The following is a 25,921-nucleotide window of genomic DNA, read 5'->3' on the forward strand; positions in this document are numbered from 1 at the left end:
GTGTGACCCCATAGATGGCAGCCCTCCCGCTCCCCCGTCCCCGGGATTCTCCAGGCAAGAACACTGGAGTGGGTTGCCATTTCCTTCTCCAATGTGTGAAAGTGAAAAGTGAAAGTGAAGTCGCTCAGTCGTGTGCGACCCTTAGCGACCCCACGGACTGCAGCCTGCCAGGCTCCCCCATCCATGGGATTTTCTAGGCATTCTGCTCTAAAGCTACGTGTAACCTTTCCCCTCGGCGCCCCGCCTCCATCCCCGCCCCTTGGGGTACAGCACAGCCGCGACTCCGCCCCTGTCCAGCGCGGTCCCCCAAGAGCCCCGCCTCTTCGCCTTAGTCCGCAAGGGCTGGCCCGCAGCACCCGCTGCCGGCTCGCTTCTATCCCAGCACCACCCAGGCGACCCGGCCCGCCCCGCCCCGCCCCTTGGGCGCACGCGTACTCGTCCGGGTGCGAGTGCGTCCGCGAGCTCGTCGGCCCTCACCCGACAGCCCCGCCCACTGACGCCCTCCCGCCGCGGCCCTGGCGGACGCACGCCACGCCCCTTGGCACCTGCCCCGCCCCTAGGCGCGCGCAGGCCGTCCCCCAAAGCTCGGCATCCCGGCGCGCCCGCCTTCCCGGCGCCACGTGCTCAGTGGAGGGCGGTGCGGGGGGCCGACCAGAAAAGATGTTCTTGCTGCCTCTTCCGGCTGCCGCGCGAGTCGCCGTCCGACATCTGAGCGTGAAGCGTCTGCGGGCACCCGGTCCAGCCGCTGCAGACATGACGAAGGTGAGAGGCCGCGGCTCGCCCCGGGGCCGCCGCGAGAGTCCTGCCCACGGGCGACGGGGACTTCGGGGCGGGGCGAGGCCGCGGTGTCCCGGGCTCCTGAGCCAAGTCGCAGACATCGACTAAAGAGAAAATACCTTGCTTTTGCCGAGCTCGGCTTTGGCAGACGGCTGCGTGGGGCTCCAGACCCCCCCAGTATTCTACTAGGCTAGTGCGGAGGATGCGCTCTTCCTTTTCTTGCTTCAGAGTACTGGGATCCGAACTCAGCGGGAGAGATTGTTAGCCAAAGATAGATAGCTACCGTTACCTGAGCTCCAACTCTGTACCGTGCCCTTATTTTGCTGTTTTGTTCAGTCCTCCCAGTAACCCGGGGAACGACGGCGCCAGGATTGTTCCCACCTTAGCTAGGAGGATGCCCAAGTATTGGTGAGGTGAAATGCCCTAGAGTCGGATAGTCACTGGCCCCGGGTTCCATACCAGGACCTCCCTCCTCTGCTGAAGTTGAAGGCCAGGAAAATACAGGTCCTCTGGGAGTAAACTACCTGGAAGGCTTTCTGGAGAAAAATAACCTCTCTCCAGGGAAAAGGGCTTTGCAGGGAGATCCGTCTGTTCGTGAGATTAAAAGAAGTGTCCTGCAGAAGAAACCCCTCTTCCACCTAATTGAGCTCCAAAACATTGTGAAGGTCACTAAAATTTGGTCTTGGGGGGATGTGGAAAGGGGAAACGGCTCGGTGGGAGGAGCACACGCGTGGGAGTCAGGCTTGAGCGCCAGCAGGACTGTCCCCGGCTAGTAGTATTCTGGATGGGGCTTGAGCTCAGGGTGGCCGAGGGATCAGAGTTCTGTCCCCTGTTCTTTTCAGTACTATGGAAATGCATCCTGCTCAGGAACTGTCTGATCAGTTCCCTACTTGGTTCCCTGGAACCCCAGGCAGTTGGCAGCCATAGGAAAGATAGAACCTGGGAAGGTTACCAACGCAGAGGAAGCTTCTTTTTTTTTTTTTTCTAACATAAAAGACAAGACATGATTTTGTCTAAGTACCAGTGTGATTTTGTAGAAAGCACAGAGGACAGTGAGGGAAGGCATCTGGATTCTTGCCCAGTTCTGTTGCCCCCAGGCTAGTATGTCAGACCAGGTTTCGGTTTCCTTATCTGTCAAGTGAGATTACATGTTCTTTCCACCTTACAGAGGTGCCCTCAGTCAGCACATTTTTAAAGTCATAAATTGCTGTGCAGAGGTAAACTGTGATTCCTAGGTTTGCTTCCTTGTTTCAGGTGTTTGGAGCCCGGGGCTCAAGGAGATGAAAGGATAAGCCACTAAGTGCTGACAGAATGTTGTGTGTCCCTGTCCCTCCCAGTGAAGGTGCATCCTTTTCCTCTCTTCCAGCCTATGAGTTGGCCAGAGAACTTGTTAGTATCAGCAAGTGCAGCCCTTGGCTTTATCGAGATAGCATCCCAGAATATTGCACATTTTTGCATTTGAAGGTTGTAAGGGAGGGAAAACTTACTTCTACTCACCTAGATTCTAGGGCTGAGCCTAAAAATGAAATGGACCTAAAACAGATTCTATTAACAAGAGAAAGGCATACAAGTTTTACTTCATATTTTTGTGTGTCCAGTCTTCAAAAGGGAGAAGACCCGAAGAAGCCTATAGGCCCCAAAGCTTATATACCTTTTTACACAAAGAATGAGAAATTGTGGGAATGTGATTAGGCAAAGGAGCCTAGGGGCAGTCAGTTGAGAGACAGGGACTAGGAAATATGTGGGGGAAACTAAGGGAGGATGAGGGTTATTTTAGTAGGTTTGTTTGTACAGGTCCATTTTGGTATTGACTCCCAAATCTTATCATCAGTCTCTGATGATAAGAATGTTCTCTTGCTGGTACAAGGGAAGAAACTTTCTCATGGGAAATTTTATGACCAGCTTTTGGATAGAAAGGGGGAGAGATCAGAGAGCTGTTTCTGCATCTGCTGTTTCTTAGCTGCCTGCACCTCAAAGTAATCAATATGCCAGACTGGCATATTTTAGGGTGGCATGTTCTGAATCCCTTCCAGTTCTGACTTAGTTCAGTTCAGTTCAGTCGCTCAGTCGTGACCGACTCATCACGAGCCCATGAATCAAAGGGAATTGTTTTCTGAAAATACCTTTTCACTCTTCTTTATTTGAAAGTGAAGGAAAAGCCCTCTGTGTTGTGAAAGCTCTTGAGAGGGATCATTGAGACCAGGACAGGTAGTAATTTGGCTCTTGTATTGGCAGGAGTTTGAAACATATAGGCAGGATATGAGTATAGTTGACTGCCCAGCACCTGCTGCTTTTTTGGCCTTGTTCTTTTGTCCTTGAGGGGGACGTGTTTTGGTTGAAATGGTTAGCTTTTTCTGGAATTTGGGATCCCTTGAGTCCCTCTCTGGGATCTACTCTACTTATATACACCTTTTTTCTCTTTTTCTCAGGGCCTTGTTTTAGGAATCTATAGCAAAGAAAATGAAGAAGATGTGCCTCAGTTTACAAGTGCAGGAGAGAATTTTAATAAGTTGGTGTCTGGAAAGCTGAGAGAAATTTTGAACATGTATGTATTCATCTTTGGATTTCAGTTTTTTTTTAATGCCTGAAAGTGAAAGAGAATGTCTTTTCTGTGCTGGTGGAGGAAAATGCACAGAAACACACAGGCCAGGATGTTCTTGGTGGAAGTGAAAGTAAGTGTCTGTGGATTGCACATTGGTACTTTGTGGTCCATTGTTGGGTGAGTTCACAGTTCTGGGAAATCAGGCTACTTCAACCAAATCACCAGGGTATTGTGAGAGGCTGACCCAGAAGGATCTGGAAAGTACCAGATTTCCTCAGCCTACCCTCCTGGCTTCAGTTCATTTCTCCCCACCCCACCTCCCACCTGCTTCTTACCAATCTCTCTACCTCTTTAACTCCTCTTCACTTGGGGGTAACAGCCTGTTCTGGGCTAGATCAGATAGCCTCAGGAGGCTGCATCATAAGCTTTGGATTTCAAGGGCTTCTCAGATCTTAAAGGACATGTGAATTGCCTGGGGGTGTAGTTAGAATGCACATTCCAGTTCAGTAAATCTGGTGGGAGCCTGAGATTCTAACCACTCTTGGATTAGTCAGGGAATGGGGAAGGTAGGAAAAGGTTTGCATTTCAACTCCTTCTCAGCTGTGGGCCGCAATTTAACTGAAACAGTTGTCAACATAGGCCACTGCAACTGCATATTATTTGAATTACGGATAACCTATTAGTATCTGATAGATGTAGCCTAATAATTAGAATAATTGTCTGTTGAATGACAGAATTAGGATTCGCTGTCAATCACCAATCCTTTACCTTTCGACAGCTCCCTGAAGTGCTTTGATTAATTCATTAATCCAAAAGCTAACCTGTACGAGTACAGAACAGCCTGGCCTTCCTGACTGCATTGTACCAGGACATCCATTTCTCAGGCTATAATTGTGTATTGCCAGCTGCTTTGTTTGGAAATTGCCCATCTGTAGATAAATCACAAAAATCCTTCAAGCTAAACACAGTGCAGTCAAGTCAGCCACTTAGGTTGGTGTTCTACATCTTTTATTAGATTTAAGATTGAGGTCAGCCTCCATGCAGTGCTCAGTCTTCTCTGCGTTACCCACCCATGGTACTGCTTTCTGTCATTGTTTTAAAATAAGATTAAAATTAGATTGTATTTAATCTGAAAGTTTTTGAGCTAGAATTAGAAGTGCTGCATCTGAGAAATCTGAGAGATTTCTGAGAGACTTGTGCTTTTGATAACATAAGTAGCAAATTTGCAGAAGCATCAGACCACCGTAATAATACAGTTGGTTTATGTCACTTCACAAGGGGACAGAGCAAACTCTAATTTTTAACACGACTATTTCTTTTTGTTTCAGATCTGGCCCACCCCTGAAGGCAGGCAAAAGCCGAACCTTTTATGGTCTACATGAGGTAAGAGATGAAGATAAGGTTTATCTGGCAAGCCCTCAGTGAGCACCTGTATGTGCCTAGTACTTTGGCTGTACCATTATACAGAAAATTGTGTGTGGGATTATGAATTAGTTTTATCCCAGGATTAAGCCACAAGCATTAGTTAAATTGTAAAGAGGCAAATTGCTGTTGAAAAGTACTGCATCTCATATTCCTCAATCAATAGGCTTTCTTGGTTCAGTAGCCCTGTCTTACAGAAGCAGACATTTGTAGGGTTGTCCTCACTCAGCCTTTCCAACACACAGTTAGAAAATTTTACCAAGATGTCAGGGCTTAAAAAAATTAAAACGACCAAATTTCTTGGTGAGTTTTGTCCTGTGCAGAGGTTAAGGTGGTTGTGTGAAAGGTCATATACCATTTCCTGCTAGAAATGGATGCTTTAAAGATTAAAGTGGCTGACTTTTTGTATTTTTTGGAACAGGACTTCCCCAGTGTGGTGGTGGTTGGCCTCGGCAAAAAGACAGCTGGAGTTGATGAACAGGAGAACTGGCATGAAGGCAAAGAAAACATCAGAGCCGCTGTTGCAGGTTCTTTAACTTTTGAAGTTTACTGTTGATACAGATTCCTAAGGGTCACTCTGTAGGATTATCAATCTCAGCTCTTTTTGTCCTCTTACCACCTTTACCCGTCCCACATTCATACAAATAACTCTCAACAAATACTCAGTTTTCCTTACCCAGCATGCTTGGCCTTACTTTAGATACAGAAGGTTAGGCTATGGAATTTCATTTTTATATTTCTGTAGCTTGTGTCTGGGGCTTCAGACCATTTGTTCCCTCTTGCAGTAATGACCTTAGAACTCTTTTTTGCCAGAAAGTCCTGGTGGGTAGATTGTTGTTTTCTTTTTTTGTATCTGTGGTGTTGCCCCACTTTTAAATCACATGGAGTCATAACTATTTACAAATCAGAGAAAATGGATGCAAAGTACGAGGTGCTTATTTATCACTAGTTACCAGAGGTGTGTGCCTGTCCCAGTTTGTCACATGGACAGTTTGAAAAGTTGGAGTATGTGCCTTTGGGTCCTGTCAGAGCTGAGTGGCAGGATGAGGCCTTCCTCGAGGAGACTGTGGTTAAAGAGGCTTTGAACATCATCGCTGAGGCGGGGATCATTAGCTGGATTGTGCTGTGACCCCACATATATCACATATGCTTGTTAAATTTACTTTCAAAGTTCATGGCGGGTGATTATTTCATAACTTTTATTTGGGGGATTTTGTTGACCTGATCTTAATAAGCGCTGTGTTAATAATGGACTTTGCTCAGTTCCTTGGATATAATTTCAGTGTCATCACTGCTTTCTCATTTTTAATCTGGCAAGCTTCTAGTGACTGGGACGCTTCCTCAGGGAACCCTAGTGTTTCAGAAGTGGTACTAGTAATAGCGGTCACTTCCTTGTGAGTGAGACCAATCATTTGATCCATCATTCTGTCCTCCCACTACCATGTGAGGTGTGTGCATGTCCTCACTGTACGGAAAGGGAAGAAGTGAAAGCTCAGAAAGATCAATGTCAGGGCCGGGATTTAAACTCTGATCTTGATGTTTTCTCAGGACTCCACCCTAAGTCTCTGCCTTCTGCCCTCTGAGGGTCCCTGACTGACTCCAGTTTTCTGGTTCCTCTGCCCTGTGAAGCGGGGTGCAGACAGATTCAGGACCTGGAGATCCCGTCCGTGGAGGTGGACCCCTGCGGAGATGCCCAGGCGGCTGCAGAAGGAGCGGTGCTTGGGCTCTATGAGTATGATGACCTGAAGCAGAAAAGGAAGGTGGTGGTGTCGGCCAAGCTCCATGGAAGGTGATGGCATGAAACGAGGACCAGGTCCATTCCCTATGTGCTGATGGCCTCCTGGACACGAGCTGCCTGCCTTTCAGCGTCCGGCACTGACTTGTGGCTTGTCTGTGGCTCTCTCATGGCCTTAGCCAGTTTAGGAGTATGATGACTCTGCCTCTTTTCTGCTCCTGGCTGCTCCTGTGTGTGTTACCCTCCAACTTTCTAAATCCCTTCTCTGTGCTTGCTGGTTCCTAGGAAACTATTCCTGGTTGGCCCCCTGAGGAGGGATAGAACAAGACGACAGAAGGGTCCAAGAAGGTTTTAATGCAGATCATTTCCATCTACCTAGCAGCTGCGGGCTCTGTTCTAAAGGCCAGAAGTCCCTGTCCTCCTCGTCTAGTGGGACTCCGCTTTGGGCACATTTTTTGAGCGCCGCTTATACTCCAGCCCTGTTCTGGTTTCAGGAGCAGACAGTGTGAGACCCTCAGGAGACGTGGTGGGGAAAACAGGAGTCTTGTTGGCACCTGTGATATAGTGGGTGAAAATGAAGGCCCTGCGACCCATCAGCCTGGCTTTGAAGCTGGCTCTCACTTTCTGATTGGGTGACCTCAATGAAGTGACAGAAATCATTTTCCTCTTTGGTTGAGTAGAGTTGTGAATCAGATCTCATGGGACTTTTATGATCAAAAGGCAAAACCCATCAAGTGTGTGGCACGTGGTGAGCTCTATAAACAGTGAGTGTTATCTTGTCCGTCCCCACACCACATGTGTTAATTCCTGTGGTGCACAGGAAGAGCCAGGGTCCTGAAAAGTTGGCCCACACCCTTTGTTTTCTGAAGCCAACCCTGATTTCTGGCAGGTCGGAGTTCGGGGTCCTGAGCCAGGCAGGGAGAAGGCAGGAAGCTGGCAATTCTCCAGCAGGATTGAGCAGGGGGAGCTCATTCTGCAGTCCCTCAGGCCTTTCTGCGAACACATTTGCTGTCAGATTGGGGGGCAGATTTAGGGCTTCAGAAGTCCATCAGGCCAACCCCTTTTCCATACAGAAGAGGATTCTAGGTCTTCTCTCACTCGGCTCAGTGGGGGTCGTGTTTTCTGGCTTTTATTTTTGTTTTTGGCCATGCCATGAAGCATGCAGGGCCTTAGTTCCCTGACCAGGGATCAAACCTGTGCCCCCTGTGGTGGAGACTCATAATCTCAACCCCTGGACCCACCAGGGAAGTCTCTCCAGCTCTTTATAAACCAAAACAGCTGCCTCCCTGATTCAGATTACAAAGAATGAATTTGGGCCTGTCTATCCATCACTTTTCGTTTGTCTTCAGTAAGAGCCCTTCTTGTGGGCTGTGGTCAGTGTTCTGGAGAGGGTGTCTGACGGTGACCTTGTGCTTTCTTCTGCCAGCGAGGACCAGGAGGCCTGGCAGAGAGGCGTCCTCTTTGCTTCTGGGCAGAACCTGGCACGCCGCTTGATGGAGACACCTGCCAATGAGATGACGCCAACCAAATTTGCTGAAATTGTTGAGGAGAATCTCAAAAGTGCGAGTAGTAAAACAGACGTTCTCATCAGGTAATTCAGGATTATACCATAGACTCATATGAGGCTAGAGCCAGATGGAGCTTCAGAGATCCTAAAATCCAGCTCTCTCACCATTCAGAGAATTAACTTGAGATCAGAGAGGTAAAGTGATCCTCTGGCAGCCACACACAAGTAGGTGTAAGGGTTCTTCAGTTTGAGATTTATTTCTGTCATATCTCACCTTGCTTTTGACAGTGTTGTGACTTCACACTACATTTTGCATGTGTTTTGTAGCAGCTTTATTGAAATATAATTCATATACCATGCAATTCACTCATGTAAAATATACAATTCAGTCATTTCTAGTGTATTTACACAGTTGTGCTGCCGTCACTACAGTCAATTTAAGAACATTGTCATTACCCTGAAAAAGGAATCTTGTACCCACTCCTCATTTCCCTTTTCTCCAGCCATCAGTTCATAGACATTTGGGTTGTTTATACTTTTTGGACGGACTTCCCTGGTGGCCCAGACGGTAAAGAATCTGCCTGCGATGCAGGAGACCTGGGTTTGATCCCTGGATTGGGAAGATTCCCCTGGGGGAGGGCCTGGCAACCCACTCCAGTATTTTTGCCTGGATAATCCCCATGGACAGAGGAGCCTCGTGGGCTACAGTCCATGGGGTTGCAAGAGTTGAGTGACTAAGCACAGCACATAATTTTTGGACTGCAAATAATGCTGCTGTGAGCATTTGTGTACAAGGTTTTGTGTGGACATGTGTTTTCATATCTATTGGGCATGTACCTAGGAATTGAATTATTGGATCGAATTTTAACTCTTATTACCTTTTTGAGGAGTGTACATATTGTGTTTAGTTTTGGTGAATTCTTTCTTTTTTCTTTTTTGACATAAGTGAATAACATAGCATACCCTCCTTGGCATGGAATGAGAATCTGCCTGGTAGATTCCCTTAGCTAGGTCAGATACCAGAGCTGGTGTTCCCTGGCTGTCCTAAGGTTTGTTATCAGCAGCCTTGCTGTTGAACCTAAAAGGCTGCACCTCTAGGCTTTCTGCCCTCAGTAACTCCCCTAATCTTACGTAAACCAAGTCTGAGTATTTGGGGATTTATAATGAAAGTAACTTGACAGATATTTGCTTTACCTAAAGAATCCTTTATTATCAAAGTTGCTAATCAAGGGTGCTTCCATATAAAAGGATTCTTCACTATTTAATTGTGATTAGAATTCACATTTTTTCAGGGAAACTCCTGTGATCTAGATAAAGAAAATGTGCCGTCTATGGAAAATGCAGTATTGCAGCTTGATAAAATTTCTGGGATAGTTGCTGTGTATTCTGTGGCAGAGTTTAGTCTCTAAAAAGGTGTCTTGGTGAAGACTGTTCCTTGTTTTATTTAAGGAGACACCAGAGCTACGTTTTGTCGGCAGATCGTGGCCGTGTGGCCACGTGTCTTCAGTAACGGCACCTCCTGTGCGCCTGGAACTTGGCATACAAAGCTGGGCGGTGGTGGTTCTTGCTTGTCCTCAGACAACTGAGGGCTTTGCAGGAAGGAATAGGAAGGGAAATGGTATAGGGGCCGCTGCAAGAGCAGAGAGCTGGAGAGAAAAGAATTGAAAAGGTTTGCCAACAAAAATGGTACCTAAGCAGTCAGGGAGCTGAACAGACGAGAGAGCGAGGCAGAAGCACGTATGCAGTGGCCTTGGGAGACCACAAGACTGGAGGTGGAGCAAAGGGAACTCAGCCAGAGAGAGGGCAGGTCAGGTGGGCAGAATGTAACCTATTAAATTGAGGCAGCTGCATCAAACTCACTCTAGCGTTAGGTGGGTGTAAATCAAAGAAGTACAGACTGTACTTCCAGAAGGGCAGGACTTTAGTAAAACATCAAGTACTAGGTTTGTGGTTAAAAATGCCCATATTATACAGCCTCGCTTCTTTTGAAGTGAGTTTCTTTTAATTGTCATACCTTCCATTTTTATATTCTTTTCCCTCTGAAGTTGGGTGGCCATCTCTCTATGATGAAGTCCTAGTTTAATGGTTTCAGCAAATTTCATTCACCTGCTTAGCTCCTCTGGCGGGGCAGGTGCCAGAGGAGCATTCCTTGAATGACGTTGTTTCTGGTCTGTCTGTAGGAGGGTAGAAGTCTTCCCTTGGCCTAATTACTGTGGCTAGAAATCAATACAAAGCTCTTTTGTGCCCCTGGCCTTTGACTATGCACTTTTACCTGACATCATATTACATACCATACATTAATTCTTTTATAATTCTACAGGTAATCTTTTGATGGAGGTGTCTTTTCTACAGCTAATCTTTTGAAGGAGGTGTCATTAATCTTATTTTGTAGATGAGGAAACAGATTCAGAATCAAGTGACCCATGAATATACAGAAAGCAGATAGGAGGTGATAATTGAAGCATTAACATGTATATATTTCCAGAACTTAACATGTATATATTTTAAGAGCTTGTATGTTATACTGTTTTTTACACACAGATAAGTTTATTCTAAGTTATTGAAATAGAGCAATGTGTATTTACATTTTTCATTTCCTGCCTTGTAGACCCAAGTCTTGGATTGAGGAACAGGAAATGGGATCATTTCTAAGTGTGGCCAAAGGGTCTGAAGAGCCTCCAGTCTTCCTGGAAATTCACTACAAAGGCAGCCCCGATGCAAGTGAACCTCCCTTGGTATTTGTTGGGAAGGGGATTACCTTTGACAGGTACTTATTCATTGTCTCCATGCTTTGTATTTTGGTGAATGCTTTGTATGTAGTTGTATTATTTGGTGTGTAATTTGCTTCAGAAGTATGATGTTTGGTCAGATCTTATGTGTTAATTTAAATGTATCAGGTCATCACTTACAAAATGCCCATTGTGTGTCAGAGGCTGTATTAGGGCATTTTACATATATTAGCCCTGATTTTACCCCAGGAGCTAGGCATTATGGATGTTCTGCAGGTGGGGCAATCATGACTCAGAGAGGTTAAATGATTTTTTGAAAGCTCCGTAACTAATAGAGTCAGAAAACAAACTTAGCAGTGTGTTTAAAATGCCTTCAAATATTTCCACCATACACTTTGATTCTCCTGTGGGGACATTAATATTTCCAGCTGGATAAGGTGAGGCAGCTGTGTGGATCATGCTGTCTACCCTTTGCTTACTTCAGCTCACATTTTTTGCTGACCAGTCTAGCTTTCATTAATCTCCTTAAACCAGCGGTCCCTGACCTTTTTGGCACCAGGGACCGATTGCATGGAAGACACGGACTTGGGAGCTGGGGGTGGGAGATGGTTTTGGGATGATTCAAGCACATTACATTTATTGAGTATTTTATTATTATATCAGCTCTACCTCAGCTTATCAAGCATTAGATCCCTGAGGGTAGGGATCCCTGCCTTAAACCCTAAGTGTTCCTTAGAAATGGAAGCTCACTCTGGCTATTTCAACCAGGAAGAAACTGAGTTGGAAGAGATGGTCTGACTCAGTATTTCCCATGGAAAGCATTTGCTACTGAATACTGATATCTGGGATGCTAATTAAATGTGAGACTTGAAAAAGATTACTTGATTAAAAGTCTAGGTTAAATAAAACGAATAAGTTTTTTATTTTGTTTTGTTTCAACTATAGTACTTGGGGGTACAGAACACAGCATTTTCTAAGTCTTTTTTGTTTTTAATTGAAATATAATTAACATCTAAATTTCCTTTTGAAGAGAACTTGTATCTCAGGAAATCATGGTCCATAGAAACTACTTTGGAAAATGCTGCTAAAGATCTATAAAATTTTGATGTCCCCTAGTACGTTTTTGTACCCATTCAAGAACTCCATTTGAAATGTGAATGAATCCTGCCCTTACAAGAGAGTTTCTAGGTACTGTGATGCCTCTGTCCTGGACCGATCTGACTGCCAGCATGGTCTTCTTTATACTAGCAGACTGCAGTGCCTCCTGTGTTTTCCTTTCAGTGGTTCACTTTCTCTCATTTAAAGCATTGGTCTCCAAATGATCATTATGTGGCCCATCAGTAAAAGATTTGAGCTCATACCATTGAAAAATAGGCATATTTATTTATATCATAGGCACATACTGTTGTATTAAAGTGTGTTTTATAAAACACTACAGCAGAGAATTCCCTGGTGGTCCAGTGGTTAGAACTCACTGCTTTCACTGCTGGGACCCAGGTTCAGCCCCTGGTCAGGGAACTAAGATCCCACAAGCCCCATGGCACAGCCAAAAATAAAATAAAAATAAATAAAACATTACAGCAAATAAAAATTAGAGAATGAAAGTTGTTCTTAAATGTCTTGCTAATTGTGACGGTTTTATGCTATCATTGGGGTAATGTCAATGCAAAACTTTTATGCTCAGGATGAAGTTGTTTGTTCATTTAAATCTGTATTTCAACTTTTTGTTATGGGGATATTTAGCCAGGACGCTCAACCTAGTCTTTTTGGTTTAGAGAAGCTTCCTAGAAGGAATGATATTTTTCGCTTAAGATGTAAAGGATAAGGGAGTTAGTTCCGTGGGGAGTAGGTCAGGGAAAGAGCCAGGTGAAGGCTGCGGATGGGAAGAAAGAGGGGAAATTCCTAGTACTGAAAAAAATGCCAGGGTGGCCATGACAGCACATGATTGGGGCAGGGTTGAGGCACAGCTGGAGAGGTTGGCAGAAACTGGGTTGTTCTGGATCTGGTTAGATTTTGGACTTTGGACAGTTGAAAGTAACTGAAGGGTGTCTAGCAGAGGGAAAGAATGGCATTAGATACATATGTATATATGCAGTAAAGTTTACCCATTGAGTGTTCAGTTTTCACCCATTAAGTGTTCAGTACAGTGAGCTTAACAAATGTGTGCATCCCTGCAACAACCACCTCTACCATGAAAATAAAACATTTCTCCAATGCTCCAAAAACTCCCTTGGGAATTTTGGAGTGTGTTCTTTTGCACTCATCCCCTTTCTCACCCTCACCTCAGGTGACTGGCCATCTTTCTGTTATTGTAGGTTACTTTTGCCTCTTCCAGAAATTCATTTACATGGACTCTTAATAAAAGACCAGCCTCTTTCTCAGCATATTATCTTTGAGATTTAACCATGTTGTTGGTCATAGTCAATTGTAGGGAAATACATTTGTTTACGCAATCGTTGTTGAGGGAAATTTGGGTTGTCCCAGTTTTGAGTTATTAATTATAAAAGCCAGCATCATCTGTAAGCCTTTGTGTGGATATGTTTGTCTTCCTCTTAGTTAAATACCTAGGAGAGGAGGGCTGAGTTGTATAATAACTACATGTTTAACTTTACAAGACTACCAGACTTTTCCAAGGTGATTATACCATTGTGCATTCCCACCACTGGTGGACAAGGTTCTAGTTGTTCCCTGTCCTCCCCAGCACTTCATGGTGTCCGTCTTTCTAGTTCTAGTCACTCAGGGAGTGTGTAGTAGTATTTCTTTGAGGCTTACTTTGCATTTCTCTAACTAATGATGTTTAGCATTTTAAAAATGTACTTATTAGCCATTGGGACATCTTCTTTAGTGAAATATCTCTTCAAGTCTTTTGCCCTTGGCAAAATACTTATAGGAGTGTTTGTCTTACTGAGTTATATGTTTTTTAAAATATATATTCCAGATATACATCCTTTAAAGTGGTGTCTTTTGATGAGCAGTTTTTATTTGCAGTGAGGTATAGTTAGCAATTTTTAATTTTATAGTTTATACTTTTTTCTCCCGTGTTTAAGAAATTATTATCTACGCCAAGTATTTGTGTTCTTCAGTAAGTCTTAAGGTTTTAGGCTTTAAGGCTGTGATCTATTTTGAATTTTTGTATATACTTCTGAAAAGCACTTGAGGTTCTTCTGCTTATCTTTTTCTTTCCATCTATTTGTAAACATTTCTTAATTGTATGGGTAATAAAGTGAAGGGGTAAGACTGCTGTAGGACACCTGACTATATAGGAGCTAGGCAAACATCTGAATGATCGATGGTGGTAGCCTCAACTAGGATGGATGTAGGAGGAAAAAAAATGGATGGATTGGAGGGGAATCTACAAAGTAAGCAAAGATAACTGGTGGTTATTTGGAACGATAGTCCTCTATGTAAGAGTGGAACCCCCTGAGTGGAAGCAGCCTAAAAATAGATAGAAGGACCAGTGTGCTCCCCTTGCCCCCATGGGGTTATCTCTGGACTTCTTGGACCAGGAATGTACTTTTCTTATTCTGAGCCAATGGATAATCTTTAATTCTAGATGGTTGTAAATGACAACCATCTGACTATCAAGTGCTTTGGAGGTGAGTGAGAATTAGGGCCCGATTTCTAAGGTGAGCAAATGTCAGGGCAAGGAGTTGACTCTCTCTCACCAGGGCAAGTCAGCAGCAGAATCCAATTAGAACTCAAAGTCAGAGCCCCTGCCTTCTTGCCCAGCCTGTGAAGCAAGTTGCCCTGGGTTCTTATAAACCAGAAGCAGAGAAGTCACTTGTTAGTTCCAGCAGTCTGTTGGGGCAGTGGCCTGGGTTTCTTGTGGATGGAAACCTTTCTCTGCCCTTGTGTTTAGGCACTGTCTCAAGGCTTTGGGGTAGCATCTTCCTTGTGCCTGTGGGTTGTATTTTGCTATCTGCACGATCTGGTGTACCTTGGGACTGTCAGAACGAGTTTTCCCCTGTCTTCCTAGGAGTTGAGAGGGGATCCTCCCAGTCTTCTGTGAACTTGTCTGTTTTCCCTAACAGCTTGTGGTCTTCAGGTTCAATAAGTTGATCAATTCATAAAATTTGCTGAAAAGACAGATTTACATGAGTGTCCAGAGCTCAGACGGGATTTAAGCAGCATTGACTATATGATGTAGTAGTGTTTCCAGTGGCAATGCTAACATTTCATTCAGATAGAAATAAAATGAACCGAGATCCACCCTCCCACCCCTGCAACTCCCCATATTTCTGGAATTATTTTGTGTCTTTTATAAAAACCACAATATTATCTTTTTAAATGGTGAAATCATTCAGAGTCTCAATGTGGAAATTTCTTGGTGCTTGTATGTGGTAGTTTGCCCCACATTAAGAGTGCTTTACCCCCTCGTTTGCTCTTAACATGGTACATTGTCCTTTTCCCCCAGTGGTGGCATCTCCATCAAGGCGGCTGCAAACATGGACCTCATGAGGGCTGACATGGGAGGAGCTGCCACCATCTGTTCAGCCATCGTGTCTGCTGCCAAGCTCGACCTGCCCATCAACATCGTAGGTGCGTGGGCGGCTGTCTTGGAGAGCTTCTAGAATCTAGTCAAGTGGTAGAAGGGAGACAACAAACATGGTTTCCTTTAATCTGAAAAGATCAAGAAATGGTTTTTAAATGGTTTTCATCAGGCAGAAGCTCTTTGTTTAGCTAAGTGTTGTCTTAACTGGCAGAGTTAAATGTATTCTGCATTATGGGCAGTAACTAGCATTGATTGTTTTACTTCTGCAAGATGTGGTTAGCAGTCAGGGGCACATAATGTCAAGTTTGCAGTTTACTCCAACAGAAAATGCCCGATAAGTAGGGTAGTGATTATCTCATACAGTTGTAGCTGATTAAACGCCTTGACATGCAGAAAAAGTGCGTGGGATGGAAAAAATCCTCCGTTTGCAGCAGCGGTTTTTGTAGTGCAGGATGCCAGACACAATGCTGGAGGTTTTTCATGTGTCAGAGGGGGACCTGGAGGTTGGGACTAAGATTGAATTGGCTTGCCCAGTGTCACCTGCACTGCACGAGTAAGTAGGACTGTGGTCCAGGCCTGTCTGACAAGTGAGTCACAGACATCATGATCCGTCACCCCTGCATCCTTCTGCTTGTATTTCCTAAGAACAGAGACATGCTGTGTAGTGATAATACCATTATCATTCCCAGGGGTTGATATAGTAACCAAATTCAAACTGTCCAGTTGTCCAGAAAATTTTAGTTTTATGTGTGTGTCTATAAACACAAGCATTTATTTCTTGGTTTTGAAATCTTGGGAGCCACTCAGGGATCACCCCTTGCATGTAGTCATCATGTCTCTTTAATTTTCTTCACTCCAGAACCTATTCCCACCCCACCCCATTTTTTGCCCCTTTCTTGGAAATTTTTAGAGGTTCAAGCTTATCTTGTGATGTTCAGCAGTTCGGATTTGTTTGGTTATTTCTTCGTGATAGAATTAGACTTCTTTGGAGAGAGTGATGTGTGCTTCCTGTGACTGATGCATGTAATGCCGCTTGGGTCACTGGTGCTGCTAAACTCAAATGCTTAGTCAAGGTGATGTCTGTGACTGGCATCTGTTGAGGGTCCACTGTGACCTTGGTCCCATGGGTGGCATATTTGGACATAGCACAGTTCATGTATGCTTTATGTATTCTTTTTTTTTTTAAAAAAACAGGTTTGGCTCCTCTTTGTGAAAATATGCCCAGTGGGAAGGCCAACAAGCCTGGGGATGTTGTTAGAGCCAGAAACGGGAAGACCATACAGGTTTGTAGGTGGAAGACACAGCCTCCAAGTTCTGCTATTCTTTGCCTTGAATGGGTGCAGAGTGCGGGCCCCATTTGGCGAAGGGCAGTACCTTTATTATGAGTGCAGTCAAAGGTATTTCTTTATGGGAATTTTAAGATTGTTTTCCTTACCTTACTGTTCCTCCTCCTTTCTGTATGCTATACACACAGCTTATGACTTTGCAGCCAGCCCTGCAAAGCAGGGCAGAGCGGGAAAAGTACAGGGTGTTTTCCGGATACACCTTCGATGTGGTAACTTCTTCCATTTAGCAAAGTGTTTGAGAGGAAAACATGTCCTGCATCATGGGCACTGCATCTGGGGATGTGGCAGCAAGTCCTCTTCTGGGCACATGCATGCATATATTGCACATGACTAAGCCTATTTAACGGAGAAGGCAACGGCAAGCCACTCCAGTACTCTTGCCTAGAAAATCCCATGGATGGAGGAGCCTGGTAGGCTGTAGTCCATGGGGTCGCTAAGGGTCGGACACGACTGAGCGACTTCACTTTCACTTTTTACTTTCACACATTGGAGAAGGAAATGGCAACCCACTCCAGTGTTCTTGCCTGAAGAATCCCAGGGACGGGGAAGCCTGGTGGGCTGCCGTCTATGGGGTCACACAGAGTCGGACACGACTGAAGTGACTTAGCAGCAAGCCTATTTAAAAGAAGAAATATATTATATCTAATATAGCTGAAGTTGCTGCAGTTGCAAGAGTTCTCCGGTCTGGAGAACTAAAGCTAAAGCTTTAAAACTTTAAAGTTTTAAAACTAAAGCTGCTGCTTTAGTGTATCTCTCTTCAACTCTTTCACCTTTTTGTTTTTGAAAATCTTGACATTTTCCCCACTCCTGTTATAAACTTAATGGTAATGTGAACTAGACACTTCTCTTTATTTCAGTCTCCAAAGTCATTAGCATTTGGTCATCCATCAGCTCTGCTACAGGGATTATTAAATTATATTTGCTCTTCAGAGTAAATATATTCCTATTTTAATGGTTGTATATTTTTTATAATTGATGACAAACATCACAGCAGCCTTTCTGTACTTTCAAATTGAACACTGCTCTGAGTGTCTAGATTTTGTATTCATTGTTTGTATCATCTTATCCTTTTAGTCTTTTGGCCTTCCTCTTTGCAGGTGGATAACACTGATGCTGAGGGGAGACTCATCCTGGCTGATGCGCTCTGCTACGCTCACACTTTTAACCCAAAGGTCATCATTAATGCTGCCACCCTGACAGGTCAGACAGGGTGCTTTTCCTGCTTTTGTTTGAAGAAAGTCTCATTTTTGCCATCGAGTGCACACATTGTACTCAGGGCATTATTTTGCTGAAATCTGGCGAGCTCCATTTTTATTCAAAGATCTTTCACCAAAAGAATTATTCTGCAGTTGTAAACTGCTTTGAATCTTAGGTTTGTGGTTTCGAAACATCCCAGGCTATACTTTAAAAAAAAGAAATAACAAGTGGATCAGGTCAGCCCATCCACAGTGACAGCTAAAAATGATGCCAAGCAATGTTTTCTGTTATGGTTGCCATTTGATACCACTCGGAAAAGATTAGTGATAAATTCCCAAATCAGTAGTTGCTTTTATTAATCATGATGGGCTACCCAAGTAGCTCAGTGGTAAAGAATCACCTGCCAAAGCAGGAGACTCAGGTTCTATCCCTGGGTCAGGAAGATCCCCTGGAGAAGGAAATGGTAGCCCACTCCAGTATTCTTGCCTAGGAAATGCCATGGGCCAAGGACTCTGGCAGGCTACAGTCCATGAGGTACAAAAGATGTTATCTGATGCCCCTGAGTGTTTTCTGAACTTTTGTATTTGAGTTTATCCAGAAATAAAAACATTGGGGTGAGGGGTGGGAGTGGCAGGGTCATGTATCAGAGATGGGGCCATGTAATGTGTTTGCTGTGCGAAGCATGTTGACTTTAAGGCCAGCACGGGGGGTGGCTCCCAGATGTGCTGCTTCCTAGTCCACCAGCCTTGGGCTCGTTCCCTGACACCTTCAAACATCAGTATATTTGTTTACCTCGGGACAAGTCTGTTTACCTCGCGGAGTTTTGAAGATTGGAAAGAGTTTCTGAAAAGCCTCTTTTAATACAGTGCTGGCATGCGACAGGCTAGACCACCAGCTCTGTGGGGTAGTGATAAATGTCTAAAGGGATGACAGTGGTCATTACCTTATTGCAAAAGCTCAGTGTTCATAATCTTTCATCCAACAGTTCACTTTAGGGATTCATTGTGTCTCTAGCTCTCTTAAGATTAAAATTCAGATCATTTTCATCTTTTGATTTTAATTCTTCTGGTCATGTGAGCCTTTAACAGAAAATCAGTTCATGTTTCTTTTTTATGTGATTCTAACAATAGTCCATAGATTCGTCTGCTAAAGACTCCCTTTTTTTAAACTGGTGTTATAGTATTTTTATGGTCTTCTCTGTTCAGTTTAGTAAACACTTTAAGCTGAACAACGGAGGTTCTAGGGCTGGTGTTTGAGGTGCAGTGCTGAGGTGGGTGGTAGTACTCCCTTTCTGTAAATGAGGAGTCACAGTGCCTCCCTGCCCACCCCCCGTCTATTTTTTTCCCAAGCTTGGGGGTATGAGGGGTGTGAAAGTTGGATCTGGATTACTAAGGGCAGCCTGATAGGTGAGCCTTCAGGTCACCCCAGCCGTTGTCCTCACTGAAGGCTCTTGATGATTTGCTTTAGTTCCCCAAATACTGAGTGAGCCCCTTTTGAGTTGCAGGAGCTGGGATTCAAAGGGGAGGGTGAGAACGTTTCCAACCAGAGTTCCTAGCAGGAAAAAGAACATAAGTTTTTAGAGGGAGAAGACCTCATTATAAAATTTGTGATGCCTCTTAAGAACATGTGACTTTGATAGTGTCTAAGTGGTTTCATCTGTAAAAGTGGTATAATAGCACCTCATTGGCAGGGGCGGGGGGGTGGTTTCCTGTGAAAATTAAATGGGATGATACGGGTGGTTGTGCCTGGCCTGGCATACACCGGACTGATGTTACTGGCCTTTAAAGAGCAGGCCTGTAGCAGACTGTAGGAGCAGTGCTGCTCACTGGGTGCCGTTCAGTCATGGTATCTCTCATTTTCTTGATGCCTGTGCTTAGGATAGGATTAGAGTGGTAACTTCAGCATTTCCTTGGAGCTTTGATGTTTCTTCCATACTCTGAGAAATTCTGGTAACATGGATGAGTTAGCATTTAATACAGCTTCAAAAGTGCCTTGTAAAAGAAAATGGGAAGTATGCCCCCAATAATGGTACTTCTGAAATTGGTGGTGGTACTAGTTCTGTGATTGTGTAGAAAATAATTGTTTTCTGAGATATGTAATGAAATCATCTCTAGTGCCGTGGTCCCTGTTGGATCACATTAAATATTTATGTCTCCCATTTTCTCTTCCTTTAAGAGAGGATATCAGATCACGTTCTTGTTTGTGGCCAGTGCTTATCTTCTCTCTGAGAAATTCAAATACTGATGCAAGGTTCTTGTGGAGTTGATAGGAATATTTTAAGGACAAGTGAATAAATATGGAAAAGGTCACTAACTTGAAAAGTAAAGCATTCATGAGTGTGTATGTGTGACTGAAGATGTATCCCACCCAGTGATATAGACAGACCACGGGTAGTGAGTAACCAGCCCCCACCATAGTATCTGGGATATAGTAGGTGTTTTGAATAGTTATTGACTCAGTTGGCCCCTATTTAATTCCTGTGAATGGCTGGGAATATGGAGGTGAGACATAAAGAGGTGAGGCCTGCATCCCTTGGGCATTGGCAGTCAGCGGATCATCACACTGACCAGCACGGAGGAGCCAAGTTAAAAGGAGTTCGTGAGAGCCTGTGTATCTGGGAGTTTGACTGGTACAGGAAGGCAGGCGCTGTGAGAAGTGCTGCTTGAGCTGGAATCTGAAGGAGGAGGCATCACCAGTTGGAGGAAGGAAGGAAGAGCATCCCACAGAAGGCACCCTCAAGGCTGGGCTGTGGGGGTGGTGATGAACAGGACAGAGAGGAACAGAGTGTGGCGGGGTCAAGACACTTGGGACCCACGTCCTGGTCGGCACCAGCCCCCTGCTGGCCTTGGCGTGTCGCGAGGTGTAGCCTGGAGCCAAGTGCAGCAGGAAGCTATGAGTGGGGATTATGAGATAAAACGTTTACTCTGCGAAAGGGCCCTTGGCCAACCGTGTGCCAGCCACAAGGGAGACGGACCAAAGAGAGATTGGCAGGCCAGGTGGGCTGGTGAGCGGTGTGTGGTTAGTGACTCTGGATGTGTGTGTTAAGAGTGAGTGTGTTTGACTTCAGTGTTATCTGTTGGGTCTAGGAGTGCAGGTGAAACAAGTTTGCCCCTGACTTGATAATCACTGATGATGGTTAATGGGTACTTGTATGTCCATTATATGATTCTCTTTGCTTTGTGTATATTTGAAGTTTTTGACTATGTTTTTTTTTTTTTAAACTATTACCATAATCCGGTGGTAGATGATGGTGGCAGCCATGGTGAAGGGAAGTGGATAGGTTTGAGAGATAATTGGGAGGTAGAGTAACAAAAGCCCAAGGAACAAATGACCCAAACAGAGTTGCCCAAATGTCATGCAGAATCACAGGCTTTTACATACGGGTCACTCTTATGTTTGCAGTCGCATTATGTCTAAAAATACAATGTACATATCTTAATTCAAAAATACTTTATTGCTTAAAAATGCTAATTAACCATCTTTTAAATCTTCTGTGAGTCACAGTAGTAATGTCAAAGAACACTGATCACAGGTCACAGTAACAAATAAATGAAAAAGTTCCAGATACTGCAAGAATTACCAAAATGTGACAGACACAAAGTGAACAAATGCTTTAGGAAAATGGCTCTGATAGGCTTGACATAGAATTACCACAAACCTTCAGTGTGTGAAAAACGCAGTATCTTCAAATTGCAGTAAAACAAAGTGTAATAAAATGAGGTAGGCTAGTACCTCTACCCAGTGGACTTATAAAATCATTAAGAATACTTCTAATGAATTTGTTTATAAAAGAAGAATAAACATTTAAAGCATAAGAGGAAGAACATGTACTTGGACATGTACAGTGTGGTCTTAGTTATGGGTTTTTGTTTTTTTGTTTTAGTTTAGAAAAAAATTAGAAAGAAATATTAAAAATATGTAATGGTTATCCCTGGGATGAGATAATTGGTGATATTTGATGTTTGCTTTTTTGCATTTTTCTTAATAATTGATGGTGAATTCTAACTTGAGAAACTAAAAAGCTATTAAATATATATGGTAAAGGTTTCCCAACATCATCTTTTTTGAAAATGAGGGAGACATTAAAATAGGGTTAAAGGCTAAAGTATTGACCTTTAACAACAGTAAAAGGCCTTTAACAGCAATAGAGAAACCCATCTTGCCAGAAGAGACTGGATGCTGACCTGAAGGGCTGTGTGTTGCAGGTGCCATGGACATAGCTTTGGGATCTGGTGCCACTGGGGTCTTTACCAACTCTTCTTGGCTGTGGAACAAACTATTTGAGGTAAGAATAACACAGAAACAGCTAAATTATGGGGATGATTTCATTTCTTTAGCCTTAGAATGCTGTATTTCTTCAACCCTGAGTTACAGGGATTTTTATGTTGTAGAATTGTCTTTGAAATGATTCCATAAACTTGATTCAATGTGCTTTTCTATAAATATTTAAAAATAATAAATATGATGCCACATTTCTTCTCAGAATGAAGTGAAAATGACTTAAAAATATCCCTGATGTAAAAAAGGGTATGAGGATAGCTTTGCAAAAGAAGGAATGGCCTTTTAATGAACACGTCATGAGTCAAATAGGACAGTATGTAAATAGGGCCTGCTCAGGTTCCTTAGTGGACAGTGAGGAGTTTCTACTGCTGTGCTCTGCACCTCCTCCCAGCCCTTTCACAGCAGCCTCTTCCAAACAGCAGTTTCCCGTCACCACCACCCCATGCGCTCACTGCCATCAGTTTTCCCCAGTGACACCACTCTGTTAAACTCCCTTAGCTTGTCCAGAGGCAGCGTGCACGTCTGGCCTCTTGGTGACACCCTGCTCTTGACTTCCACAGTAGTCTTCTCTTTCTTGATGACTTCTGTTTCAACCTCCTTGGCCAGCTTTTTCCTTTGTCTGGCCCTTTGGTTGACTTCAGTCCTGGACCTCATGCTCTTACTCTGCACAGTGTTCACTGGGAATCCCGTCTATTCCCATGGCTTCAGCTGGCACCTCTCTGGCTTCTGTCTATCCTGAGCCCCAGACCCTGCGCATCCACTTGGCTATAAAACAACTCCATCCGGCACCTCATTCTTTCAACAAGTAATTAATGGGAGCTTAAAGGGGACGACAGAGAATGAGATGGCTGGATGACATCACCGACTCTGTGGACATGAGTTTGGGTGAACTCCGGGAGTTGGTGATGGACAGGGAGGCCTGGCGTGCATGATTCATGGGGTCGCGGAGTCGGACACGACTGAGCGACTGAAGTGAACTGAACTGGTGTACCAGCAGGGACAAATACAACATATTCCTGAATACAGTCTTGATGTGGTTTAAGGTCCTAAACTTCTCTTCCACCCTATAAACTGCTTCCCTCTCACTTCTGTCATCTTGCTGTTTGTGAAGCCCCTCTCTATCGTCTCCAGCCTCTGGGAGAAACTCAGCCCTGTTGTTTCCTTCCAGGTAATATGTGGGGCCTCCCTCTTCTGTACCAGGCACACAGTGTTCCTCTCTATCATAAGCATTGAAGTAACATTCAGCAATTTATACAGCCTACACCCTCTCTTCCTGGAGGTAGTCACTTTCAATCCTTGATGGATTCTTTCAACCCTTGATGGATTCTTTCAACACTTGATGGATTCTTCTGTTAGTTATCCTTCTGGAGTCTCAAAATAACAGGTTCCATTGCTGCTTCCTGACTTTTCACTTTTGGCTCTTTCCGTTGACCACAGTGTATCAAAACAACCTTTACCCATTTCTCCTACTAGCCTTTAGGCCCTTTGATGACTCAGATATTAAGTATCTTTGGATCCCCAACCCCTGTTGGTGTTTAGCAGTTCAGTAAATGATGGATGGATGGATGAATGAATGAGTGTGTAAATGACATGAATTAATCAGGTCACCTTATCTTAGTATCTGGCCTTTAGTAGTACAGTTCTAGGCACACCAAGGCCACAAACATCATGAAGACTAGTTCACCCTAATCAAACCAGCAAAGCCTGTCTGCACTACAGGATACCAGCTTATTCATTTAAACTGAGACCCATAATATTAGTTTGATAATTTCAGCGAATGCCCTACAAATTTGTAGGACTGTTCTATAGCATTCCTGGCTTCTTCTATAATTCTTAAGCTTTTTAATTAATTAAAATAATTCTGGAATATGTTGTATTTGTCATGTTTTGGAGTAACAGGTCAGAACCTGCTTCATCTGTTCTGCCCACTATCATACCTATTTGTTCTCTAGGCCAGCATTGAAACGGGAGACCGTGTCTGGAGGATGCCTCTCTTTGAACATTACACAAGACAGGTTATAGACTGCCAACTTGCTGATGTTAATAACATTGGAAAATATAGGTATGTAAAATAAGCTATAAAAGTACATTTTTACAATCATCGTTTGCCAAAATGAGCATTTTCAGTTTTAATCTCCTTTCACAAAGGTTTAGGTATCCAGTTTCTTTTCAATGTAGTGCTCATAAGCACTAATTTCTGTCTTTTATTTTCAAGGTGTTTCCCAACTGGTTCTCAGTTTTTGCATTTTCAAATCTAAAGGTCATTTTAAGCAAATGGTAAGGGAAGGAGATGGACAATATGGTCATTACCACAGGAAAAAGAATTTATCCTTTATGCTTAAAGCTGTGTCTAAAGATAGGTATCGATTTCTGGGTTCACTTCTTTAAAGGTCTCATTGGCTTGACTTTGCTTTCTAGTCATAGAAGCCACTTAGCAAGAATGGAGGATCTTAATAGAACATTCAGTGTACATTTAATGGGGTTAGATGTTGATTTTTGTCTTTCTCTTCAGATCTGCAGGAGCATGTACAGCTGCAGCATTCCTGAAAGAATTTGTGACTCATCCTAAGTGGGCACATTTAGACATAGCAGGTGTGATGACCAACAAAGATGAGGTTCCTTATCTTCGTAAAGGCATGGCTGGGAGGCCCACGAGGACCCTGATCGAATTCCTGTTTCGGTTCAGTCAAGACAGTGCTTAGTTCAGATGCTCTAAAATGCTTTCATTCTGTCTTAAATGGGCAGTGGAACTTCAGAATATCTTTGAATGAATAGATAAAGATCTTTTAAGGGAAACAAAAGATGGTATTTAAAAACAGAACAAAATGAAATTTGTATGCCTTGATTTTTCATTTTATGCAGAGATTTATAAAGGTAAAGCTAGTATCTTACTTGGGAAAGATTTTTAAGATAGTCTAAAAATGATGATTTTTAAAAGCTATCTAATCACTTTTCAGAGTATATGTTTTTAATTGAGAAGCAAAATTGTATTTCAGATTTGTGATGCTAAGAATATGAACAAACTAAAAGTTGCTGTGCAATTGTCAGAAACAATAAATCCAACTTTTGGTGCTCTCTGGTGTGGCTCTCATATTCACTTTTATTACTATAAAACCCATTGATGCTATTAATATAATTTGTCTCTTCTGGCTGTGTTACATAAACTAAGTAATTAAATTGGGATAGGTGAAAAATGTATTTTCTCAATGTTAATAACTTTGGGGCACTTAGTGATGGATTTGTGAGGCAGGTACCGTTACCGCCACATTACAGATGAGAAAAATGAGACACAAGAGAGGGTTACTAACGTGCCAGTGATGTCACCAGGCTAATAAGTGGGACAGCAGAAATTTAAGCCCAGACAGTCTGCCTCCAGAGCTGGCCTTCTTAATTGTTTTACTGTAATGCTTTCACTTCCGGGACTTAAATGGATGTGGAATTTATTTGAAATAACTGAAATAAGAGGGCCATAAAAGGGACTGTCAGTGGGCAAACTGCTTCCACCACCTAGAACTTCAACCAATCAAAATTCCATTTGTGCAGATTTAAAAGAAAGCTCTCTTTTCTACATTTGTACTGAGTGAATCAAGTTATCCAAAAATAGTACTTTTTTTAATTGGAGTCATTTTGAGTATTTTTAAAACTTGGTATGTAAATGGGTGGTGGTGGTTTTTTAGTCAGAATTTGCTCAAATTCATGTCTGTTGAGTCAGTGATGCCATCCAACCATCTCATCCTGTTACCCCTCTTCTGCCCTTAATCTTCCCCAGCATCAGGGTCTTTTCTAATGAGTTGGCTCTTCGCATCAGGTGGCCAAGTATTGGAGCTTCAGCATCAGTCCTTCCAGTGAATATTCAGGGTTAATTTCCTCTAGGATTGACTGGTTTGATGTTG

At 43.5% G+C, this 25,921-nt stretch overlaps 1 protein-coding gene across 1 annotated transcript; it reads left to right on the top strand.

Moving 5' to 3' along the window:
- Positions 1 to 580: 580 nt before the first annotated feature.
- On the top strand, positions 581 to 25,101 carry LAP3 (leucine aminopeptidase 3). The gene is made up of 13 exons (XM_055434005.2): positions 581 to 762; positions 3,207 to 3,322; positions 4,648 to 4,702; positions 5,163 to 5,268; positions 6,371 to 6,530; positions 7,903 to 8,067; positions 10,592 to 10,750; positions 15,127 to 15,251; positions 16,399 to 16,487; positions 17,648 to 17,750; positions 21,953 to 22,032; positions 23,981 to 24,090; positions 24,541 to 25,101. Exons 1-13 carry the CDS (start codon positions 661 to 663, stop codon positions 24,728 to 24,730), a joined length of 1,560 nt encoding a protein of 519 aa, XP_055289980.1. The 5' UTR covers positions 581 to 660; the 3' UTR covers positions 24,731 to 25,101.
- Positions 25,102 to 25,921: the final 820 nt, after the last annotated feature.

This window comes from Moschus berezovskii, chromosome 5 (assembly GCF_049115385.1).
Source record: "Moschus berezovskii isolate FMDL1 chromosome 5, NW_MosBer_1.0, whole genome shotgun sequence".
Classification (NCBI taxonomy): domain Eukaryota; kingdom Metazoa; phylum Chordata; class Mammalia; order Artiodactyla; family Moschidae; genus Moschus; species Moschus berezovskii.

What these genes read in the sequence shown, in the direction of transcription:
- LAP3 (XM_055434005.2), top strand. Translation starts at nt 661, where the DNA reads ATGTTCTTGCTGCCTCTTCCGGCTGCCGCGCGAGTCGCCGTCCGACAT. An exon ending in CTGAGAGAAATTTTGAACAT is followed by an intron (nt 3,323 to 4,647) that starts GTATGTATTCAT and finishes TTTTTGTTTCAG; the next exon opens with ATCTGGCCCACCCCTGAAGG. An exon ending in GAAACGGGAAGACCATACAG is followed by an intron (nt 16,488 to 17,647) that starts GTTTGTAGGTGG and finishes TCCTCTTTGCAG; the next exon opens with GTGGATAACACTGATGCTGA.